At 44.3% G+C, this 25136-nt stretch overlaps 1 protein-coding gene across 4 annotated transcripts in view; it reads right to left on the minus strand.

Moving 5' to 3' along the window:
* LOC137346877 (integrin alpha-E-like) overlaps positions 1-25136 on the minus strand; it is a 397091-nt gene that overhangs the window by 278026 nt on the left and 93929 nt on the right. For 3 of the 4 annotated variants that reach the window (XM_068010834.1, XM_068010835.1, XM_068010832.1), the window contains exons 4-8: positions 25018-25085; positions 17048-17162; positions 14331-14399; positions 12074-12142; positions 3485-3600 (exon numbers count right to left, since the gene is read on the minus strand). In XM_068010834.1, coding sequence (XP_067866935.1) covers positions 3485-3600; positions 12074-12142; positions 14331-14399; positions 17048-17162; positions 25018-25085 — 437 coding nt within the window. The remainder of the gene's footprint in view (positions 1-3484; positions 3601-12073; positions 12143-14330; positions 14400-17047; positions 17163-25017; positions 25086-25136) is intronic. The other variant, XM_068010833.1, reaches the window with a different exon arrangement.

The following is a 25136-nucleotide window of genomic DNA, read 5'->3' on the forward strand; positions in this document are numbered from 1 at the left end:
AGGGAGTGAACGCTTAAGGTGATGGCTTGGGTGCCAATCAAGCAGGCTGCTTTGTCCTGGATGGTGTTGAGCCTCTTGAGTGTTATTGGAGCTGCACTCACCCAGGCAAGTGGGGAGTATTCCATCACACTCCTGATTTGTGCAAGTGGGGAGTATTCCATCAGACTCCTGATATGTGCCTTGTAGATAGTGGACAAGTTTTGTGGAGTCAGGATGTGAGTTAATGACCACAGAATTCTCAGATTCTGACCTGCTGTTGTAGCTACAGTATTTATGTGGCTGGTCCAGTTAAGTTTCTAGTCTATGGTAACCCCCAGGATATTGATGGTTGGGATTCAGTGATGGTAATGCCATTGAATGTCAAGATTCTCTCTTAGTCAGAGTCGCACAGCACAGAAACAGGCCCTTTGGCCCACTTTGTCTATGCCGACCATGCCTATCTATACTAATCCCACCTGCCTGCATTAATTCCATATCCCTCTATGCCTTGCTCATTCAAGCACCTGTCCAGATGCCTCTTAAATGTTGCTACTGTTCCTGCCTCCACCACCTCCTCAGGCAGCTCATTCCAGAAACTCACTATTCTTTCTGTGAAAAATTTACCCCTTTGATCCCCTTTAAACCTCCTCCCTCTCACCTTAAATCTATGCCCTCTAGTTTTAGTCAACCCTACCATGGGAAACAGACTCTGGCTATCTATCCTATCTATGCCTCTCATAATTTTATATACCTCTATCATGTCCCCTCTCAGTCTCCTTCGCTCCAGGGAAAGCAGACCCAGCCTATCCAATCTGTCTTTATAACTCAAGCCCTCCAAACCTGGCAACATACTTGTGAATCTTTTGTGCATCCTCTCTAGCTTAATCACATCTTTCCTGTAGTGCGGCGACAAGAACTGCACAGTACTCCAAATGTGGCCTAACCAACGTTATGTACAACTGTAACATGACGTCCCAACTCTTGTACTCGATGCCTCAGCCGATGAAGGCAAGCATGCCATATGCCTTCTTCACCATCCTGTCTACCTGTGTCACCACTTTTAGGGAACTATGTATTTGCACCCCAAGGTCTCTCTGCTCAACAACACTCCCCAGGGCCCTGCCATTCTCTTATTCGAAATGGTCATTGCCTGGCACTTGTGTGGTGTGAATGTTATTTGCCAGTTATCAGCCCAAGCCTGTTTGCTGTCCAGGTCTTGCTGCATGCAAGCATAGACTGCTTCATCATCTAAGGAGTTACAAATGGAACTGAACACAATGCAATGATCAGCAAACATCCCCACTTCTGACCTTATGATGGAGGGAAAGTCATTGATGGAGCAGCTGAAGATGGTTGGGCCTAAGACACTACCCTGACGAACTCCTGCAGCAATGTCCTGAATAATTGGCCTCCAATAACCACAACCATCTTCCTTTGTGCTAGTTATAACTCCAGCCAGTGGAGAGTTTTCTCTCAATTTCCATTGACTTCAAATTTCTTTGGGCTCCTTGATGTGAAGGGCAGTCACTCTCACCTCACCTCTGGAATTCAGCTCCTTTCTTGACATTTGTACTAAGGCTATAATGGGCCAATTGGTCCTGGCAGAACCCAAACTGAGCATCGGTGAGCAGGTTATTTGTGTCTAATATCAGTAACAGCAATGCCAATGACACCTTCCATCTCTTTGCTGATGGTTGAGAGCAGACTCAAGGAGACTCAAGTTCACAAGGAGGAGGTGTTAGCAATTTTGGAAAGTGTGAAAATAGATAAGTCCCCTGGGCCAGATGGGATTTATCCTAGGATTCTCTGGGAAGCCAGGGAGGAGATTGCAGAGCCTTTGTCCTTGATCTTTATGTCGTCATTGTCGACAGGAATAGTGCCAGAAGACTGGAGGATAGCAAATGTTGTCCCCTTGTTCAAGAAGGGGAGTAGAGACAGCTCTGGTAATTATAGACCTGTGAGCCTTACTTCGGTTGTGGGAAAAATGTTGGCAAAGCTTATAAGAGATAGGATTTACAATCATCTTGAAAAGAATAAGTTCATTAGCGATAGTCAGCACGGTTTTGTGAAGGGTAGGCCGTGCCTCACAAACTTTACTGAGTTTTTCAAGAAGGTGACCAAACAGGTGGATGAGGGTAAAGCAGTGGATGTGGTGTATATGGATTTCAGTAAGGCGTTTGATAAGGTTCCCCACGGTAGGGTATTGCAGCAAATACGGAAGTATGGGGTTGAAGGTGATTTAGAGCTTTGGATCAGAAATTGGCTAGCTGAAAGAAGACAGAGGGTGGTGGTTGATGGCAAATGTTCATCCTGGAGTTTAGTTACTAGTGGTGTACCGCAAGGATCTGTTTTGAGGCCACTGCTGTTTGTCATTTTTATAAATGACCTGGAAGAGGGTGTAGAAGGGTGGGTTAGTAAATTTGCGGATGACACTAAGGTCGGTGGAGTTGTAGATAGTGCCGAAGGATGTTGTAGGGTACAGAGAGACATAGATAGGCTGCAGAGCTGGGCTGAGAGATGGCAAATGGAGTTTAATGCGGAAAAGTGTGATGTGATTCACTTTGGAAGGAGTAACAGGAATGCAGAGTACTGGGCTAATGGGAAGATTCTTGGTAGTGTAGATGAACAGAGAGATCTTGGTGTCCATGTACATAAATCCCTGAAGGTTGCTACCCAGGTTAATAGGGCTGTTAAGAAGGCATATGGTGTGTTAGCTTTTATTAGTAGGGGGATCGAGTTTCGGAGCCACGAGGTCATGCTGCAGCTGTACAAAACTCTGGTGAGACCGCACCTGGAGTATTGCGTGCAGTTCTGGTCACCGCATTATAGGAAGGATGTGGAAGCTTTGGAAAGGGTGCAGAGGAGATTTACTAGGATGTTGCCTGGTATGGAGGGAAGGTCTTACGAGGAAAGGCTGAGGGACTTGAGGTTGTTTTCGTTGGAGAGAAGGAGGAGGAGAGGTGACTTAATAGACACATATAAGATAATCAGAGGGTTAGATAGGGTGGATAGTTTGAGTCTTTTTCCTCGGATGGTGATGGCAAACACGAGGGGACATAGCTTTAAGTTGAGGGGTGATAGATATAGGACAGATGTTAGAGGTAGTTTCTTTACTCAGAGAGTAGTAGGGACGTGGAATGCCCTGCCTGCAACAGTAGTAGACTCGCCAACTTTAAGGGCATTTAAATGGTCATTGGATAGACATATGGATGAAAATGGAATAGTGTAGGTCAGGTGGTTTCACAGGTCGGCACAACATCGAGGGCCGAAGGGCCTGTACTGCGCTGTAATGTTCTAAAAATTCTAATTCTAGACTACTGGGGCAGTACATGGCCGGATTGAATTTGTCCTGATTTTTGTCTGTCACTGTTTCATTTAATACCTGGTACCTATTTGGGTTCCTTTATAGTAAGCATTATATAATCTGTTGTTTTGAATTGTATTTGCCATCTACTGGCCCAGATTCCTAAAGATTCCAATGCTTCTGATAGCTTCCATCATTTACCTCAAGGCATCTTTTCCAAATGTTTTTTATTATGTTTATTATAAAGTCTTTTCCCTTTTGGAAATCAGTTTCATTAATGCTCCCTGATCCATCCAGAACGATTGCAATCTCTATGCCTGCAAAACACAAACATTAAGTCACTAATAAGGAAAACAACCATAAATCACCTTAGCTTAGTTCTGAGAAGCATCATATGCCAATTTCAGACTTCCAGGTGTGAAAATGCTTTAGACAGGATTTTATGATGCTTAAAAGGAAAACAGAAAATGTTGGAAATACTCAGCAGGTCTGGTAGCATCTGTGGAAAGAGAAACAGAGAAACAAACAGAGTTATTGTTTCAGGTCTGTGACCTTTCATCAGAACTGAGAAAAGTTAAAAATGAAATAGGTTTTGAGCAAGTGAAGCGGGGAGGGTGGGAACAGGACAGTTACTCTCTCCCTGGGTCAGTATTGATGGGTACAGGACAGTGACTCTCTCTCTGGGTTAGTGCTTGTGGAAACAGGACAGTGTTAATGCTGTGGAGGACGAATTCCTGGAATATGTACATGATGGTTTTCTAGGACAGTATGTTGAGAAACCAATTTTAGAATGGCTATTTTAGATCTAGTATTGTGCAATGAGAAAGGGTTAATTAATAATCTCATTGCAAAGTAGCCTTTAGGGAGCAATGACCATAATATGATAGAATTTTACATTAAGTTTGAAAGTGATGTCGTTCAATCCGAAACTAGGGTCTTAAATCTAAACAAAGGAAACTACAAATGTATGAGGGGAAATTTGACTGTGGTCGATTGGAAAACTACAGGAAAAGATATGGCGGTAGACAGGCAATGGCCAATATTTAAAGAACTGATACGTGGTTTACAACAAATATACATTCCTTTGCGGCACAAAAACCCAACAGGAAAAGCGATCCAACCACGGCTAACAAGAGAAGTTAAAGATTGTATCAGATCAAAGGAAGAGGCTTATAAAGTTGCCAAGTAAAAGTAGCAAGCCTGAGGATTGGGAGCATTTTAGAATTCAGCAAAGGAGCAGCATGTCTGCACACGGACAGCAGTGTACGTGGTAACAATTTTGAGGACCGTGACTGGTAATTTTAAATGTGTAATGGAGACAGGTTGTTGAACCTTGTCGTCTTACAGTCATCAGGACAATCCGCAAGAATACCAATGTAAGGGAAAACAACTTTATATGCTGTACGTTTGCTATATTTGAATACGCAGCTGCATGCAATAATTTCCTTACACGTCTTAATGGGCTCCATCCAGCAGTCAAATTCACCTTTGAAATGGAGCAGTCAAATGACCTCCCTTTCCTTGATGTACTAGGTAAGAAATCTGCTAAGGGGTTCTCCAGCACAAACCTACCTTCACTGGTCAATACACGCATTAGGATTCTTACAGTTCCACACTCTATAAGATTGGCCTTATCGGCAACCTTGTAAATAGGGCCCAAGCCATTTGCTCACCATGCAAGCTTGATGCTGAAATAGGTCAAATCAAAGACATCCTGTGTGACAATGGCTACCCTGATCAGTTCATTTCTTGCTGGATATCGTGCAAACTTATGAACAGGCCTAAGGCTGTCATTTTCGGCCCTGAAAAGAGCAAAGAACAAGAACAAAGAACAGTACAGAACAGGAACAGGCCATTCGGCCCTCCAAGCCTGCGCCGATCTTGATGACTGCCGAAACTAACACCTTCTGCACTTCTGGGGCCCATATCCCTCTATTCCCTTCCTATTCATATATTTGTCAAGATGTCTCTTAAATGTCGCTATCGTATCCTTACCACCCTTCTTAAACAAAGGAACAACATTGGCTATTCTTCAGTCCTCTGGGACCTCACCTGTAGCCAATGAGGATGCAAAGATTTCTGTCAAGGCCCAGCAATTTCTTCCCTTGCCTCCCTCAGTATTCTATGGTAGATCCCATCAGGCCCTGGGGACTTATCTACCTTAATGCTTTGCAAGACACCCAACACCTCCTCCTTTTTGATAATGAGATGACTGAGACTATCTGCACTCCCTTCCTTAGGCTCATCATCCACCAAGTCCTTCTCCTTGGTGAATACGGATGCAAAGTACTCATTTAGCACCTCACCCATTTCCTCTGGCTCCACGCATAGATTCCCTTCTCTGTCCTTGAGTGGGCCAACCCTTTCCCTGGTTACCCTCTTGCTCTTTATATATGTATAAAAAGCCTTGGGATTTTCCTTAATCCTGTTTGCCAATGACTTTTCATGACCCCTTTTAGCCCTCCTAACTCCTTGCTTAAGTTCCTTCCTACTGTCTTTATATTCCTCAAGTGCTTCATCTGTTCCTAGCCTTCCAGCCCTTACAAATGCTTCCTTTTTCTTTTTGACTAGGCTCACAATATCCCGTGTTATCCAAGCTTCCCGAAACTTGCCAAACTTGTCTTTCTTCCTCACAGGAACATGCTGGTCCTGGATTCTAATCAGCTGACGTTTGAAAGACTCCCACATGTCAGATGTTGATTTACCCTCAAACAGCTGCCCCCAATCTAAATTCTTCAGTTCCTGCCTAATCTTGTTATAATTAGCCTTCCCCCAATTTAGCACCTTCACCCAAGGACTACTCTTATCCTTATCCACAAGTACCTTAAAACTTATGGAATTATGGTCACTGCTCCCGAAATGCTCCCCCACTGAAACTTTGACCACCAGGCCGGGCTCTTTCCCCAATACCAGGTCCAGAATGGCCCCATCCCTAGTTGGACTATCTACATATTGTTTCAAGAAGCCCTCCTGGATGCTCTTCACAAATTCTGCCCCATCTAAGCCCCTAGCACTAAGTGAGTCCCAGTCAATATTGGGGAAGTTAAAATCACCCACCACGACAACCCTGTTACCTTTACATCTTTCCAAAATCTGTCTACATATCTGCTCCTCTTCCTCCTGCTGGCTGTTGGGAGGCCTGTAGTAAACCCCCAACATCGTGACTGCACCCTTCCTATTCCTGAGCTCCACCCATATTGCCTCGCTGCATGACCCCTCTGAGGTGTCCTCCCGCAGTACAGCTGTGATATTCTCCTTAACTAGTAATGCAACTCCCCCACAAGTGCCCTGTCTACCTCAGATTATCCTGAAAGGGTAATGTATCACAAAAATTTTCATCTGTGTTCACTATGGAGAAGGATGATGTTGGTGTAGAGATCAGGGAGGAAGATTTTGACATACTTGAACAAATTAGCATTGAAAGGGAGGAGGTATTTGCGGTTTTGGCAGGCTTAAAAGTGGATAAATCCCCAGGCCCAGATGAGATGTATCCCAGGCTGCTATGTGAGGCAAGGGAGGAGATTGCAGCAGCTCTGACACAAATTTTCAAATCCTCTCTGGCCACGGGAGATGTACCAGAAGACTGGAGGACAGTGAATGTGGCACCATTATTCAAGAAGGGTAGTAAGGATAAACCAGGTAATTACAGGCCAGTGAGTCTAACATCAGTGGTACAGAAACTACTGGAAAAAATTCTGAGGGTCAGGATTAATCTCCATTTGGAGAGGCAGGGATTAATCAAGGATAGTCAGCATCACTTTGTCAGGGGGAGATCATGTCGAACAAACGTGATTGAATTTTTCGAGAAGGTGACTAGAGGTGTAGATGAGGGCAAAGCAGTTGATGTAGTCTACGTGGACTTCAGTAAGGATTTTGATAAGGTCCCATACGGGAGACTGGCTAAGAAGGTATAGAGCCCATGGGATCCAGGGCAATTTGGCAAAGTGGATCCAAAATAGGCTTACTGGCAGGAGGCAGAGGGTGATGGTCGAGGGTTGTTTTTGCGATTGGAAGCCTGTGATCAGTGGTGTACCGCAGGGATCGGTGCTGGGACCTTTGCTGTTTGTAGTGTACATTAATGATTTAGACATGAACATAGGAGGTAAGATCAGTAAGTTTGCAGATGACATGAAAATTGGTGGTGTCGTAAATAGTGAGGAGGAAAGCCTTAGATTACCGGGAGATATAGATGGCCTGGTAAAATGGGTGAAGCTGTGGCAAATGGAATTTAATCCCGAGAAGTGTGAGGTGATGCATTTTGGGAGGACTAACAAGGCAAACGAATATACAATGGATGGTCAGTCCCCAGGAAGTACACAGGGTCAGAGGGACCTTGGTGCACTTGTCCAAAGATCACTAAAGGCAGCAGCACAGGTAGATAAGGTGGTTAGGAAGGCATATGGGAAACTTGCCTTTATTAGCCGAAGCATAGAATATAAGAGTAGGGAGGTTATGATGGAGTTGTATAAAACACTAGTTAGGCCACAGCTGGAGTACTGCGTACAGTTCTGGTCGCCACACTATAGGAAGGATGTGATTGCATTGGAGAGGCTGCAGAGGAGATTCACCAGGATGTTGCCTGGGCTGGAGCACTTCAGCAATGAAGAGAGACTGGATAGGCTCGGGTTGTTTTCCTTAGAGCAGTGAAGGCTGAGGGGGGAACCTGATTGAGGCATACAAAATTATGAGGGGCATAGATAGGGTAGATAGGAAGAAACTTTTTCCCTTAGCAGAGGTGTCAATAACCACAGGGCATAGATTTAAGGTAAGGGGTAGGAGGTTTAGAGGGGATTTGAGGAAAAACGCTTTCACCCAGAGTGCTTTGTCAGAGGGAGGTCATGCCTAACAAATTTGATTGAATTTTTTGAGCATGTGACCAGGTGTGTAGATGAGGGTAGTGCATTTAATGTAGTTTATATGGATTTCAGCAAAGCCTTTGACAAGGTCCCACATGGGAGACTTATCAAGAAAGCAAATGCACATGGGATACAGGGTAACTTGATAAGGTGGATTCAAAATTGGCTTAGCTATAGGAAACAGAGTGATGACAGATGGCTGTTTTAGTGACTGGAAGCCAGTGTCCAGTGGCGTACCACAGGGATCTGTGCTGGGTCCCCTACTGTGTCATTTATATAAACGACATAGATGACTGTGTGGGGGGGTAGGATCAGTAAGTTCGCGGATGACACAAAGATTGGCTGAGTGGTGAACAGTGAGGTTGAGTGTCTTGGGTTACACTAAGATATAGACGGGATGGTCAAATGGGCAGAAAAGTGGCAGATGGAATTTAACGCTGAAAAGTGTGAGGTGATACACTTTGGAAGGAGTGTTCTTTGGCCTCCTTATCTCGAGAGACAATGGGTAAGCGCCTGGAGGTGGGCAGTGGTGTGTGGAGCAGCGCCTGGAGTGGCTATAAAGGCCAATTCTAGAGTGACAGGCTCTTCCACAGGTGCTGCAGAAAAATTTGATTGTCGGGGCTGTTACACAGTTGGCTCTTCCCTTCCGCCTCTGTCTTTTTTCCTGCCAACTGCTAAGTCTCTTCGACTCGCCACACTTTAGCCCCGCCTTTATGGCTGTCCGCCAGCTCTGGCGAACGCTGGCAACTGACTCCCACAACTTGTGATCAATGTCACAGGATTTCATGTCGCGTTTGCAGACGTCTTTAAAGCGGAGACATGGACGGCCGATGGGTCTGATACCAGTGGCGAGCTCGCTGTACAATGTGTCTTTGGGGATCCTGCCATCTTCCATGTGGCTCACATGGCCAAGCCATCTCAAGCGCCGCTGACTCAGTAGTGTGTATAAGCTGGGGATGTTGGCCGCCTCGAGGACTTCTGTGTTGGAGATACGGTCCTGCCACCTGATGCCAAGTATTCTCCGGAGGCAGCGAAGATAGAATGAATTGAGACGTCGCTCTTGGCTGACATACGTTGTCCAGGCCTCGCTGCCATAGAGCAAGGTACTGAGGACACAGGCTTGATACACTCGGACTTTTGTGTTCCGTGTCAGTGCGCCATTTTCCCACACTCTCTTGGCCAGTCTCGACATAGCAGTGGAAGCCTTTCCCATGCGCTTGTTGATTTCTGCATCTAGAGACAGGTTACTGGTGATAGTTGAACCTAGGTAGGTGAACTCTTGAACCGCTTCCAGAGTGTGGTCGCCAATATTGATGGATGGAGCATTTCTGACGTCCTGCCCCATGATGTTCGTTTTCTTGAGGCTGATGGTTCGGCCAAATTCATTGCAGGCAGCCGCAAACCTGTCGATGAGATTCTGAAGGCACTCTTCAGTGTGAGATGTTAAAGCAGCATCGTCAGCAAAGAGGAGTTCCCTGATGAGGACTTTCCGTACTTTGGACTTCGCTCTTAGATGGGCAAGGTTGAACAACCTGCCCCCTGATCTTGTGTGGAGGAAAATTCCCTCTTCCGAGGACTTGAACGTATGTGAAAGCAGGAGGGAGAAGAAAATCCCAAAGAGTGTGGGTGCGAGAACACAGCCCTGTTTCACGCCACTCAGGATAGGAAAGGGGTCTGATGAGGAGCCACCATGTTGAATTGTGCCTTTCATATTGTCATGGAATGAGGTGATGATACTTAGTAGCTTTGGTGGGCATCCAAAGTGTGAGGTGATACACTTTGGAAGGAGTAATGTGACACAAAAGTATTCAATGAATGGCCTGACACTGGGAAGTTCCGAGGAACAAAGGGACCTTGGTGTGTTTGTCCACAGATCTCTGAAGGCAGAAGGGCAGGTTAATAGGGTGGTGAAAAAGGCATATGGGACACTTGCCTTTATCAATCGAGGCATAGATTACAAAAGCAGGGAGGTCATGTTGGAGTTGTATAGCACTTTAGTAAGGCCACAGCTGGAGTACGGTGTGCAATTCTGGTTGCCACATTATAGGAAGGATGTGATTGCACTGGAGGGGGTGCAGAGGCGATTCACCAGGATGTTGCCTGGGATGGAACATTTAAGCTATGAAGAGAGGTTGGATAGACTTGGGTTGTTTTCGCTGGAGCAGAGAAGACTGAGGGGTGACCTGATCGAGGTGTACAAGATTATGAGGGGCACGGACAGGGTGGATAGGGAGCAGCTGTTCCCCTTAGTTGAAGGGTCAGTTACGAGGGGACACAAGTTTAAGGTGAGGGGCAGGAGGTTCAAGGGGAATATGGCATTGAGACAGAAGATCAGCCATGATCTAGTTGAATGGTGGAACAAGCTTGAGGGGCTGAATGGCCTACTCCTGCTCCTATTTCCTATGTTCCTAAATACTTTTTAACTGTAATACTTTGTCATGTATGATGGCAGTACCTCAGGATCAGCCTCCATGCCAAGTCTGGGAAGTGATATGTCTACTGTTTATTTGAAAGAAATACCTGCATAACAATGTTTATGTCTTTTTCCTGTTTATTGTAATTCTATATGATTATTATTGTAACAATAAAGTGTTACGACCAGGTAAGAAAGAGGTCGAGGATTCCCTTTCAACCTTCCCCTCGTCTTACTGAAACAGGGTTTTATTTTTAAGCACACTTTTTGTAGCTCCTTGGTCACCGCTTTTATAAGCACAAACAGGCTTTCTTAGGTTTAAAGAAGAAAAGTTGAAATTTATTAAACTTAAACTCTAATTCGGTTAACGCCTATGGATACACACCACTGGCATGCATAGGCGATACACACATGCAAATAGAGACAGAAAAGAGCAAGTGGAAAGGTTTGAGGTAATATCTGAAGAGTTGTTGTTACGGTTCTACAAGCTCACTGTCGAGTCTTTTTTGTTTATGTTTAGAGATACAGCACTGAAACAGGCCCTTCGGCCCACCGAGTCTGTGCCGACCATCAACCACCCATTTATACTAATCCTACACTAATCCCATATTCCTACCACATCCCCACCTGTCCCTATATATTTCCCTACCACCTACCTATACTAGGGGCAATTTGTAATGGCCAATTAACCTATCAACCTGCAAGTCTTTGGCGTGTGGGAGGAAACCGGAGCACCCGGAGGAAACCCACGCAGACACAGGGAGAACTTGCAAACTCCGCACAGGCAGTACCCAGAATCGAACCCGGGTCCCTGGAGCTGTGAGGCTGCGGCGCTAACCACTGCGCCACTGTGCCGCTCCCTCGATTGTCAGTAGATCTTGCTTTTCGTTGGGGCCCAGTATTCTTCTTAAATCTTGTTCGCTATAGGAGACTTATCTCTCTTGGGGTTCATGTGCCTTCTGTGGATTTAGAGGCTTGTGAGAAAGAGATGGGAGCAGACAGGAGAGAGATCTTCTCAGTCCAGGAGCAAACAGCTTTCTGCTCAAACTGTTTGTACAAATTCAAAAAACTCAGGTTGTCCAGCAGGTTAGTCATGTGACCAGTTGTTTTGACCATGTCCGTTTGTGTATTCAGCCATCTTAGCAGTCAACCTGAAATGTGAGCTCCCCCACCACTGGTGATCAAAAGTCCATTGTGGGTTGAATGTGTCAGGGAATGGCTGCTTTGTCCTTCCAAACACTGTCTGTTAATATGCAAATGTCTTTTCCAGACACGGCTGATCTGTTCAACAAGTCCTCCTCTCACTCCAGTAACAGTTTAAAATCAATGTTCATGACAAAATCAATGTGCCTCATTCTTGGCAGGTGGGGGCCTAGCATGATAAAAGCTAATGAGTGACCTTATTACTTTAATACTAGTAATAGTTTGAGCATCACCATGCAACAAATAGTAGCTGGCCCAGTGGGTTTAGAATTTCTTTTGATCTGCAGACAGCCTATGCATAACGTAATGGTCAATTACCTGGGAATTCATCCTCTTCCTCATTGTTGTTGTTGTTGTTGTTGTTGTTAGCCATTAGCTCATCTTTTCCTGAAATTACAATAAATTGTTATCACCACTAGAGCCTTCAGCTCAAACCAAATCCATCTGTAATACATTAGGTTTGCTGTGTATGTCAGCATTGGATCAATGGTTGCACTGTCACCTCTGAGTCAGAAGCTTTTGGGTTTCAGCCCCACTCCAGTGATCTAGGTTGGCTTTGGGAGTGTAGGAAATACAGTTGCCAATTTGCACACAGTAAGGTTACACAAACAACAATGTGATAATCTGTTTACAGTGCATGTTGAGGAGCCAGGACATCAGAGAGAACCCCCATGCTCTTTTCAAATATTGCCTGCGGGATCTTTTACATCCACCTGAGAGAGCAGATGGGCCTCTGTTTCATGTCTCATTCAAAAGATGGTACCTCTGATCGTGCAGCACTCCCACAGTACTGCTTAGAGCGTCAGCCTAGTTTTGTGCTCAATTCTCTAGAATGGGGCTTGACCTCACAGCCTTCTGACTCAGAGGCGATAGTGCTGCTAACTGAACCACGGCTGACACCTTTTGTCAAGTATCTTGGAATGTTTTTGTAACAAGGTTAGGCAACAGTTAAGCCTAGTTAGTTCGTGACTCCATAGTCAGATAAAAAGAACTTCCATTTTTGCAAAGCCATCCATGTCTTCAGGACATCACAAAATGCTTCACAGCCATTAAGTACTTTTGAAATGTCACTTGTTTTACATATATATGCACAAATGATACATAGGTAGTCTGTCCTAATTAGCACAGAATGATCAGTAAATTTAAGAATAAAGATCCCAGAGTTGTGCTCCCCACCCACCACCTGACTTCCTCCCTTGTGGGGAGGAGGAGGGCATAAACATTACTGTGGTGATCTGTGATTTGTCAGAAAGAATGAGCAGAATCATTGGCTTCACTGACTGGAAGTTCTGAGTGAAAAAGGTGTTTATTGACAACCGGAGGATATTTGGTGGAAATTGCAAGCTTTTCAGGAGATGGGATTCATCTAAACTGGTTCAAGGCTGAAAGGTTGTCCCTGAATGTAGAAAGCACAACCAGGATATGTTTTATTGAGACGTGGCTAATATTGCTTATTCTGTTCTGATGAAAGGTCACAGACCTGAAAACGTTAACTATGCTTTTCTCTCCACAGATGCTGCCTGACCTGATGAGTATTTCCAGCACTTTCTGTTTTTATTTCAGATTTTTAGCATCTGCAGTATTTTGCTTTTATTGCTTATTCTGTGTTCTGTAGGACTGAAGCCCAAAATGCAGCTGCCGTCAATATTAAAACTTATTACAAGGGCATTTCTGAAAGGAAACCCTGTGAGACTTACCAAAAGTGTTCGTGTATAACATCTAGAAGTATTAAACATAATGTTGGTATTGCCAGCATTTACTTCTCTAGAGGATTTCTATACAAGCATCTTTAAAACATGGTTGACTCTTAATGATGATTCTAAAGTTTAGCTGAAAGGGTGCAGAGGATTTTGAAAGGAAAGGATAGGGGTCAGCAGGTCACAGGGGTGGAAGTGGGAATGGACAAGCCAGAGACAGAAAACAGTGTATGATAGAATAATCATGAACTCTGAATGGAGCACACTTGGGCCGAATGGCTGATTCTCATACTCGACTTTGTTTTGATGCATGTTTCCAGCAATGGGACACAGGAGTAGGTGAGAATTTGAAAAATGAGAAAAACCTGAGCATATTTTTTATTGTCAGTGTCTGGCCCAGTTGTGCTCATGAAGAGAAGACATTAGGACCTGGACCTTGCTCCTGGTTTTGATGCTGTAATGTTTGAAGATACAATGATTGCAGATGCTTTGGGACACCATGGATTTCAGGAGCAGGCTCACACCTTAATTTGCCATAACATCCCATTCTTCACACAAAAGCAAAATACCACAGATGCTAGAAATCTGAAATAACAACAGAAAATACTGGAAATAATCTGTTGGTCAGGCATCATCTGTGGAGACAGAAACAGAGTTAGCGTTTCAAATCAATGACCTAATGTTGTGATGAAAGGTCCTGAAACATTAATTCTGTTTCTCTCTCCACAGATGCTGCCTGACCAGCAGATTATTTCCAGCATTTTCTGTTTTTTATCTTAATCTTCATCCCTGTTTCAACATTTCATAATAACAAAGCTGCCTACTGCAAAAATCATTGCAGATTTACTGAGATCTAAGAAAAAAACTGATGAATTTACTTGCAAACTCTTTGTGTCTTTCCAACTTGTTGTTGTTGCTGTTATTCCCAACACTGAATTTCGCTACAACTAAAACAGAAAAGTTCTTTTACAATTTATTTTCTATAATATTAATCATAACTTAACACAGTTAAATAATACAACTAATATCACAGCAGAAATGTAGGGCTGGATCTTGTTGTCCTCTCGACAGCTTGTTCCATGGCGGGGGGGTGCCAGAGAATTGGAGTGGCAGCGGCCGCCACAGAACCTGACGCTGGGATTGCCTGGCCCGATCTTCCTGGGGGCGGCATCTCTGCCGCTCTGCAACGGGACTCTAGTTTAAATATTTAAAATACCTCTCTGTGTAAATTCCAATGTCATCCACCGTGATCTCCCCATCCATTCCCAATCTTGAACTCAATGTACTGCACTCACGTGCCTTCACTTTCTTGTCCACAAGAAGCTGGCACCACCGAGGAGGGGAAGCGGCCAACTCTGCATTTTGTGTATAGATGAGGTTAACTCTGCGTTATTTTATAGATGGAGGGACGGGGGCAACTCTGCATTATTTTATGGATGGAAGTGATGGGGACAACTCTGCATTTTGTTTGCTGGGCTGGCAGCCTTTTAAAAATGGGGCCAGCAACTGCTCCCACATCAGGTGATGCTGTTCAGGGTGTTGCCAATGCTGCCTCTCCCACGTGATTCGGGATGGGGGGGGTGGCGGGGAGCAGTCACCGTCAGTATGTTAGGTGGCTGCCCGCTGCAGAATCATGGCGGTGAAGCGACGCAAGTCCCGTGTGGGGCAGCCACTGTTTTCTGCACCCAGCGGCAGGGCAACAAGATTGAGCCCGTAAAGTGATAGCAGAGTAGGAAGCCATTTGACAATTGAGCCTACATAGGCACCACCTCTTCAACTGCGGCTACCTGCTGTAATCCTATTTCCTAAGGGTAGGAGGCATAAAAGCAAAATACTGTAGATGCTGGAAATTGAAATAAAAACAGAAAGTGCTGGAAATACTCAGCAGTTCAGGGAGCATCTGTGGAGAGAGAAGCAGAGTTTTCGTTTCAGGTCTGTGACCTTTCATCGGAACAGGCAAAGGATAAGAGGAGATTGGAAAAGGGATGCTCAAAACTTTAAGGAATATTCATGAGTTAAATAGAGCAAATGTATTTCCATTCATTATTAGGTCACTAATTAGAGAGCATAAATTTAGTCATCACCAAAAATAAAGGCACAGTTTAGGAGATGGAATACTCTACTGGAAACAGAAACAGGAATGGAAGCAAACCCCAGAAGCGTTTTTAAAAGGGAAGTGGATAAATATTTTCAAGAAAAATGTAAATCATTATGCGGAAAGGGCAGAGGAATATGACAAAGTTCTTTCAGAAAGACATAGATGCAAAGGGCCAAATGGCCTCCTGTGCTGAAAATTTCTATAATTCTGTAATTTAGCTGATGTGTTTTCTTTCATGATTACATCAGTCCTTCCATTCTAGCTCTCCTACTAATTTTACTACATTCCAGATTCACAAATAAACACTGGGTCCTGCCTCTTTTATACTCCTCAGCACTCTTTTCCATTCAATTTCTTCTTCCACTATATTTTCCTTTAACTACTCTCCGACTTGCCCTAAGCCCTATCTGTATATTAGTCCTGCTAGAGCTTCCTACCTCAGACTGCTCAAAGTCCCTTTGTAGAACCCCCATTTTGCTCTCTACCATATCATTATTTCTAACATGAAGAACACTTCGGGCCATTGAATCTCCCTTTCCAGAATTATAGAGTCATAAAGTCATAGTTATCCCCTATTCCATTATGTCCATTACCTTGGTACCTGATAGAGAGAGATAAGCTCAGCATCTGGTAAATCTGATAAAACCAAATTTGATGGAAATTTACCAAGGCAACCTTTATCTGAAATGTAATTCGCAAAAGAACTAAAGGTAATTTGATAGAAAAACAATTAATGCAGAGGGTTGTTGTGATCTGAAATGTGTTGCCTGAAAGACTGGTGAAGGAAATTCAATAGTAACTTTCAAAAGGGAACTGAATAAATCCTTGAAAAAGAAAAACTTGCAGGGCTGTGGGGAAAGAGCAGGGGAGAGTGGGACTAATTGTACAGATCTTTCAAAGAGTCAGCACAGGCACAATAGGTTGAATGGCCCCCTTTTGTGCTGCATCATTGTATGATTCTATGAAAGAGGGAGAAACAGATTAACTTTTCATCTAAGCTCCTGATCCAGGGTTTTTTTATTAGGGGTTCAGTATCTGAGCTGTTGATCCAGGGAGTGGGTAAGTGGGTAAGAATGGCAAGGTCAAGAATGCTGTCTCTCCAACACAAAGCCCAATAACACTTTTCCTGTCATTGGAACATTTCAGTGACACTCTCCCTTTCGTAGTGCCTGTCATAGCCCACTCATTCCCGACCACTTAGTGATTGACCTAGAATGAGAAGTTTGTTGAGCCCAAGAATCCAATTCATCCAGAAATTGTGCAGAATTCTCTAAATGTGGTCTCCAATTCACTCATTAATCTCCCAAGGGAAGATTCCATCTAACCACTCTGACCACCCGCCCCCCCAAAGTGATCAAGCAAAATGTCAGATTATCCATCCATTCACATTCAAGGTTTTTCAGAAATCAGCTAATAATCAAGACAGTCCAGAACCTCTTGAATATAATCATTAATCAATATACAAGAGAGATAGGAAATTAACTGATTTGTACATACCCAATGGGGCAGGTTCAAAAGAATATGTTTCTTGTAATTCGGATGATAGGACGGTGCAGATTCCATTCAAATTTTCGCTATTCTTATCAGGTCGTTTCCGGTGTTGCCGACACAGCTGTAACATTATTATAATTGTTAGCTCTCATGGTCATTTGTTCCAAAGTCATATTAAAGTCAATTTTATAATGTTCTCCAGTAAGTGGGAACATTACTGTTCCATAACGGGATGAGTCTGTCAGCTGGGGAAGAGTAACAGAACATATAAATTCAAAATCATATATTGATGGATTCTAGTTTTACTCTTCAACAAGTGGAAACACTGCCCAATATTTTATGTGGCCCCTGAGGTGGGGCTACATACGAACACGCGAACCAGGAGCAGGAGTAGGCCACTCAACCCCTCGAGTCTGCTCCGCCATTCAATAAGTTCATGACTGAACTGATTACTCCACATTTCCACCTACCCGCAATAACCTTTCACCCCCTTGCTTATCAAGAATCTATCTACCTCTGCCTTAAAAATATTCAAAGACTCTGCTTCCACTGCCTTTTATTTTATTATTTATTTTATTTTATTTAGAGATACAGCACTTTTGAGGAAGAGAAAAGATTTATCCTCATCAGTCTTAAATGGGCGACTCCTTATTTTTAATCAGTGACCCCCTAGTTCAAGATACTCCCACAAGGAGAAACATCCTTTCCACATCCACCCTGTCAAAACCCCTCAGGATCTTGCATGTTTCAATCAAGTCGCCTCTTACTCTTCTAAATTCCAGCGGATGCAAGCCTAGCTTGTCCAATCTTTCCTCAGAAGACAGCCCGCCCATTCCTGGTATTAGTCTAGTAAACATTCTCTGTACTGCCTCCAACGCATTTACATCCTCACAGGAATTAGAAGCTTCAGGCGGGATAGAGGGGGATGTAAAAGGGGTGGGGGAGTTGCATTACTTGTTAAGGAGAATATCACAGCTGTACTGCGGGAGGACACCTCGGAGGGGTCGTGCAGCGAGGCAATATGGGTGGAGCTCAGGAATAGGAAGGGTGCAGTCACGATGTTGGGGGTTTTCTACAGGCCTCCCAACAGCCAGCGGGAGGTAGAGGAGCAGATATGTAGACAGATTTTGGAAAGATGTAAAGGTAACAGGGTTGTAGTGGTGGGTGATTTTAACTTCTCCTACATTGACTGGGACTCACTTAGTGCTAGGGGCTTAGATGGGGCAGAATTTGTAAGCAGCATCCAAAAGGGCTTCTTGAAACAATATGTAGATAGTCCAACTAGGGATGGGGCCGTACTGGACCTGGTATTGGGGAATGAGCCCGGCCAGGTGGTCGAAGTTTCAGTAGGGGGAGCATTTCGGGAGCAGTGACCATAATTCCATAAGTTTTAAGGTACTTGTGGATAAGGATAAGAGTAGTCCTCGGGTGAAGGTGCTAAATTGGGGGAAGGCTAATTATAACAAGATTAGGCAGGAACTGAAGAATTTAGATTGGGGGCGGCTGTTTGAGGGTAAATCAACATCTGACATGTGGGAGTCTTTCAAACGTCAGCTGATTAGAATCCAGGACCAGCATGTTCCCGTGAGGAAGAAAGACAAGTTTGGCAAGTTTCGGGAAGCTTGGATAACACGGGATATTGTGAGCCTAGTCAAAAAGAAAAAGGAAGCATTTGTAAGGGCTGGAAGGCTAGAAACAGATGAAGCACTTGAGGAATATAAAGACAGTAGGAAGGAACTTAAGCAAGGAGTTAGGAGGGCTAAAAGGGGTCATGAAAAGTCATTGGCAAACAGGATTAAGGAAAGTCCCAAGGCTTTTTATACATATATAAAGAGCAAGAGGGTAACCAGGGAAAGGGTTGGCCCACTCAAGGACAGAGATCGGAATCTATGCGTGGAGCCAGAGGAAATGGGCAATGTGCTAAATGAGTACTTTACATCAGTATTCACCAAGGAGAAGGACTTGTTGGATGATGAGCCTAAGGAAGGGAGTGCAGATAGTCTCAGTCATCTCATTATCAAAAAGGAGGAGGTCTTGGGTGTCTTGCAAAGCATTAAGGTAGATAAGTCCCCAGGGCCTGATGGGATCTACCCTAGAATACTGAGGGAGGCAAGGGAAGAAATTGCTGGGGCCTTGACAGAAATCTTTGCATCCTCATTGGCTACAGGTGAGGTCCCAGAGGACTGGAGAATAGCCAATGTTGTTCCTTTGTTTAAGAAGGGTAGCAAGGATAATCCAGGAAATTATAGGCCGGTGAGCCTTACGTCAGTGGTAGGGAAACTATTGGAGAGGATTCTTCGGGACAGGATTTACTCCCATTTGGAAACAAATGAACTTACTAGCGAGAGACAGCATGGTTTTGTGAAGGGGAGGTCGTGTTTTACTAATTTGATTGAGTTTTTTGAGGAAGTGACGAAGATGATTGATGAGGGAAGGGCGGTGGATGTTGTCTATATGGACTTTAGTAAAGCCTTTGACAAGGTCCCGCATGGCAGACTAGTGCAAAAGGTGAAGTCACACGGGGTCAGAGGTGAGCTGGCAAGATGGATACAGAACTGGCTCGGTCATAGAAGACAGAGGGTAACAGTGCATGGGTGTTTTTCTGAATGGAGGGATGTGTCTAATGGTGTTCAGCAGGGATCAGTGCTGGGACCTTTGCTGTTTGTAGTATTTATAAATTATTTGGAGGAAAATGTAGCTGGTCTGATTAGTAAGTTTGCGGACGACACAAAGGTTAGTGGAGTTGCGGATAATGATGAGGATTGTCAGAGGATACAGCAGGATATACATCGGTTGGAGACTTGGGCGGAGAAATGGCAGATGGAGTTTAATCCGGACAAATGTGAGGTAATGCATTTTGGAAGGTCGAATGCAGGTGGGAGGTATACAGTAAATGGCAGAACCCTTAGGAGTATTGACAGGCAGAGAGATCTGGGCGTACAGGTCCACAGGTCACTGAAAGTGGCAACGCAGGTGGATAAGGTCGTCAAGAAGGCATTTGGCATGCTTGCCTTCATTGGTCGGGGCATAGAGTATAAAAATTGGCAAGTCATGTTGCAGCTGTACAGAACCTTAGTTAGGCCACACTTAGAATATTGCCTGCAATTCTGGTCGCCACACTACCAGAAGGACGTGGAGGCTTTGGAGAGGGTACAGAGGAGGTTCACCAGGATGTTGCCTGGTCTGGAGGGCATTAGCTATGAGGAGAGGTTGGAAAAACTCGGATTGTTTTCACTGGAACGACGGAGGTGGAGGGGCGACATGATAGAGGTTTACAAAGTTATGAGCTGCATGGACAGAGTGGATAGTCAGAAGCTTTTTCCCAGGGTGGAAGAGTCAGTTACTAAGGGACATAGGTTTAAGGTGAGAGGGGCAAAGTTTAGAGGGGATGTGCGAGGCAAGTTTTTTTACACGGAGTGTTGTGAGTGCCTGGAACTTGCTGCCAGGGGAGGTGGTGGAAGCAGATACAATAGCGACGTTTAAGAGACATCTTGACAAATATATGAATAGGAAGGGAATAGAGGGATATGGGCCCCGGAAGTGCAGAAGGTGTTAGTTTCGGCAGGCATCAAGATCGGCGCAGGCTTGGAGGGCCGAATGGCCTGTTCCTGTGCTGTACTGTTCTTTGTTCTTTGTTCTTTTCTTCGCTATTTTCCAATCTAAAGGAACCTTCCCCGAATCTAGGCAATTTTGGAAAATTAAAACTAACGCATCAACTATCTCACTAGCCACTTCTTTTAACACCCTCAGATGAAGTCCATCAAGATGCGGGGACTTGCCAGCTCACAGCTCCAACAATTTGTTCAGTACCACTTCCCTGATGATTGTAATTTTCTTGAGTTCCTCCCTCCCTTCTATTTTCTGGCTTACAGCTAATACTGGGATGTTACTTGTACCCTCAATAGTGAAGACCGATGCAAAATATCTGTTCATCTGCCATCTCCTTATTATTCATTATTAATTCCCCAGACTCACTTTTTATAGGACCAACGCTCACTGTGTTAACTCTTCTTTTTAAAATATCTATAGAAACTCTTACTATCTGTCTTTATATTTCTCGCTAGCTTTCTCTTGTACTCTAATTTTACCGTATCAATCTTTTAGTCATTCTTTGCTGTATTTTATATTCTGTCCAAGCTTCTGAACTGCCTCCCTCTTTACGCAATTATAGGCTTTTACTTTACGTTTGATGGTATCTTTAACTGTTTTCGTTAACCACGGATGACGTGTCCCACCCTTGGAATTTTTCTTTCTCGTTGAAATGTATCTATTCTGTGTATTCTGACATATCCCCCTAAATGTCTGCCACTGCATCTCTATTGACCTATCCCTTAACCTGATCTGCCACTTTAGCTAGCTCCGCTTTCATGCCTCATAATTGCCCTTATTTAAGTTTAAAATATTAGTCTTGGAAACACTCTTCTCTCCCTAAAACTGAATGTAAAATTCAATCATATTATGATTGCTGGGTTGGATGCCGGAGGGGCATGGAGTATCGCAACGGGTGGCGGGAGCGGTGGGGGAGAGCGGGGCAGAGAGTTCGTTGCCACCTGTCGCCAAGCGAGCTTCTGGGGGCCGGATAGGCCGATGATGACCTTTCTGCCCAGAGGCCAACTGAAGCCCTTAAGTGGCCTATTAACAGCCAATTAAGGGTCTCTTCCTGCCACTGCTGGGATCTTACCTCCCTGCGGGTTTGGGTGTGAGATGTCCCTCCTCCAGGGGCAATCTCTGGCCTACGCAGGACCCCTGCCAGGAAGCAATTTACCCCCTGGGGACCTCCTTCCCCCGGACTGCAAGACCACTCCCCATCCCCCCTTGCTGGGGTCTTCCAGACTGGCCCCGGTGACCCTGCCTTACCTACCTCTGGTCTGGGTCTCAGGCCTCTGCAGTACTGGCAGTGGCCACCATTCCCTGTGGCGCTGCTGATACTGCTAAGCTGCCATCCCTGTGATTTGCCGGCAGCTCTTGGAGGTGGGATCCCCATCATTGAAGGGACGGAGATCCTATCTCCTGAAACTTAGAAGTTAAAAAGACCAGAAAATAGCTCTGCGGGGGCACGAGAAAGCCGAGACGGGGAACCACCGCCTTTCCAGCCCAGCACTGGAAGCCCCTGTTGTAGCACAAAATCCAGCCCACTATCTCTGTATCTACTCTATTCAAACCTTTCATAATGTTAAAGACCTCTACTAGATCACCCTCAGCCTTAAATTTTCAGGAGAAACGAAACGCAGTCTGTTCATCTTTTCCTCAACAGTATAACCTTGTACTTCTGGTGTCATCCTTGTAAATTCTTCTTGCATCCTCTCCAGTGCCGCTGTCACTTTTCATAGTATGACTCAATACTCCAAGTGCAGTCTAACCAAGGTTCAATACAAGTTTTAGCACATCATCTCTACTTTACAGTTCTATCCCTCTAGAAATTAACGCCAGTGATTGCTTCGTTTTTTACTGGTCTTATTTGCCTGCAGTGCTACTTCTGGTGATTTGTGCATTTGTACTCTTCGATCCCTTTGCTCCTCCTCTAACCCATTTATATTCTTACTTTCCAAAGTAATATGTGACCTATTTTTCTTACCAAAATGTAATACTTCACACTTATCTGTGTTGAAATTCATTTGCTAATTATATCCCATTTTGTAAGTTGTTTGCATTTTAATTCATGCAAATATGTAATTTAAATATGCTAACTTGGGTCCCATTGCAGAGTGGCCACCATGGAGCTTCCCCACCACCGGGAAGTGTGGGCCCAGCAATTCTGGCATCAGGTTCCGTGGTGGCTGCTGCTGCTCCAATTCTCCGCACATCCCCACCCCCCGCCACGGAACCAGATGTAGGACTGTGAACCAAATCCAATCAAATACTCCAGGTGCAGTCTCACCAAGGTTGTATACAAGACTTCTTTACTCCTGTACTCAAATCCTCTTGCAATAAAGACCAACATACCATTTAATATATTACATCTACTACATTAGCGTGGTCTATTCTCTCTGTTACTTCTTCAAAGAATTCAATGAGTTTGGTGAAGCAAGAGTTTTCTTTTTGAAATCCCTGTTGACTTTTTTTGGGGTTTACAGATGTTTTCCTATTTTTTCCTTTGGTAGGGATTCTATTATATTTCCTGCCACCAATGTTAAGTTGACTGGTCTGCAGTTCTGTGGAGATGTTCCATCTCCCTTAAGTATAGGTATAACTTCAGTTATCTGACAATCCTCTGGCACTACACCTTTTTCTAACAAATTATTAAATATGCATAATAGTGCCTCCGCTACCTCCTTTCTAGATTCTTTTAAAATGCGCAGATATAATGGGCTGGATTTTACCGGGCAGAGTGCCCGGAAGATACCTCCGGCATATGCCCACCACAGGCCTTGACACTGGGAAGGCCCTGCCCTATTTTACAGGCAGCAGCGAGGCCTCTTGGTGGTCCCCCGCTGCTCAGCGACAGGACCTTCATTGAAATATTTAAATCTATTTAAATTACTGAATTAATATTTACCTTGTCGCGACGGCCGTCCCGCTGTGATATTCCGGCCGCTTCTCCGTTCGGGACACTGGTTGAGAGGGGGGAGCAGGTAAGTTTTCAGGGTGGGTGGGAGTGGGGGCGGGGAGCAGGGAAAACCATTGCGATTGATGGCGGGAAGGGCTTGAAGGTTAAACTGAAGAAAGCTCGGGGGGAGAAAGGTTGGGATCACGAGTTTACTTTTTTGAGGGGAGAGGGCAATTAATAAAGTGTGTAGTCATTGGGGGTGGATGGGAGAGGGGATTGAAACTTTTAATAAACTTTTCCTTTCGATTTTTCAGGTCAGGTAACTTTAAATATTTAAATGAAGGGCTGGAAGCCTTTGGAAAATGGTGCCAGCCTGCGCAGTGGCGCCAGACGCCGTTGCCAGGGATGGAGCGCCCACCCCCCCATGTCATTAGGGGCGGGTGGTCCGACCCAGACATATAAATGAGGCATCGCGCTAAATATCGCAGCGGCTCCGCAGGGCAAATCCCGCGCGGCGCCCCGCTGTTTAAGAAGCTCGTCGCCAATGGAAAATGTCCAGCCAATCTATCCAGACCAGGAGTCTAATCATTTTTAAGTTTGATGACTTTATTTAATATTTCTCTCTTTATTCTAAATGCAGTTATATCATTTCTAATCTCATCTTCTGATGTCATGTTCACCTGATCTGTCTCACTGGTAAATACTAAAGCAAAAGAGTGATTTAATACTTCTGCCATTTCGTTATCACTGCCTGTGATATTATCCTGTCCGTCTCTTAGTGGCCCTTTCCCTTTTTTATGTGCCTATAGAATATTTTACTGTTTTGTTTTACATCCTTGAGAACTTAATTTCAGAGATCCTCTTTGCCTTCCGAATTGTTTTTTGACTTCTCTCCTATTCTCTTTGTATTCTCCTGTGTCATGCACTCCCCTGTCGTCCATGTGTTAGTGCACATGTCTGTCCTTACCCTCAATTTTTCCCTTATGTCTTTATTCATCCATGGTGTCTCATTAGTATTTAATTTGTTCTTGTTTTTTCACAGAATATATTTTTCCTGCACTGTTCAACAGTTAAATGTTTCTCATTGCTGTTCTACATCTACATTGTCTGCCAATATTATTGTCCTTTTTATTTTCCCAAGTTCCTCAGGGTAGTGTCCTAGGCTCAACCATCTTCAGCTGTTTCATCAATGACCTTCGTTCAATCATAAGGTCAGAAGTGGGGATATTCGCTGATGATTGCACAATGTTCAGTACCATTCGCAACGCCTCACATACTGAAGCAGTCCGTATAGAAATGCAGCAAGACTTGGACAATATCCAGGGTGGAGGGGGATGGTGGGGAACAGAGCTAAAGAGTAAAATTCTCTCACAAAAAGAAATCATACAATCTTGTCTCTTAAGTGTAATGAGCACTTAATTGGTCAATGCTGGAATTTGATCTTAACGCAGAGTTGTGAGTTTAATTTAAAAAGAACAAAAGTCATTACCAAGAATTGTGAGTGTGACAAGCTGACAGCCATGGTGAAGCCAGGCCTGATACGTGATTTCTCAGCTTCTGAAAAACACAAAACAAGAGACTGTCATTTCACACAATAATCATGCACAA

This window comes from Heterodontus francisci, chromosome 30 (assembly GCF_036365525.1).
Source record: "Heterodontus francisci isolate sHetFra1 chromosome 30, sHetFra1.hap1, whole genome shotgun sequence".
Lineage (NCBI taxonomy): Eukaryota > Metazoa > Chordata > Chondrichthyes > Heterodontiformes > Heterodontidae > Heterodontus > Heterodontus francisci.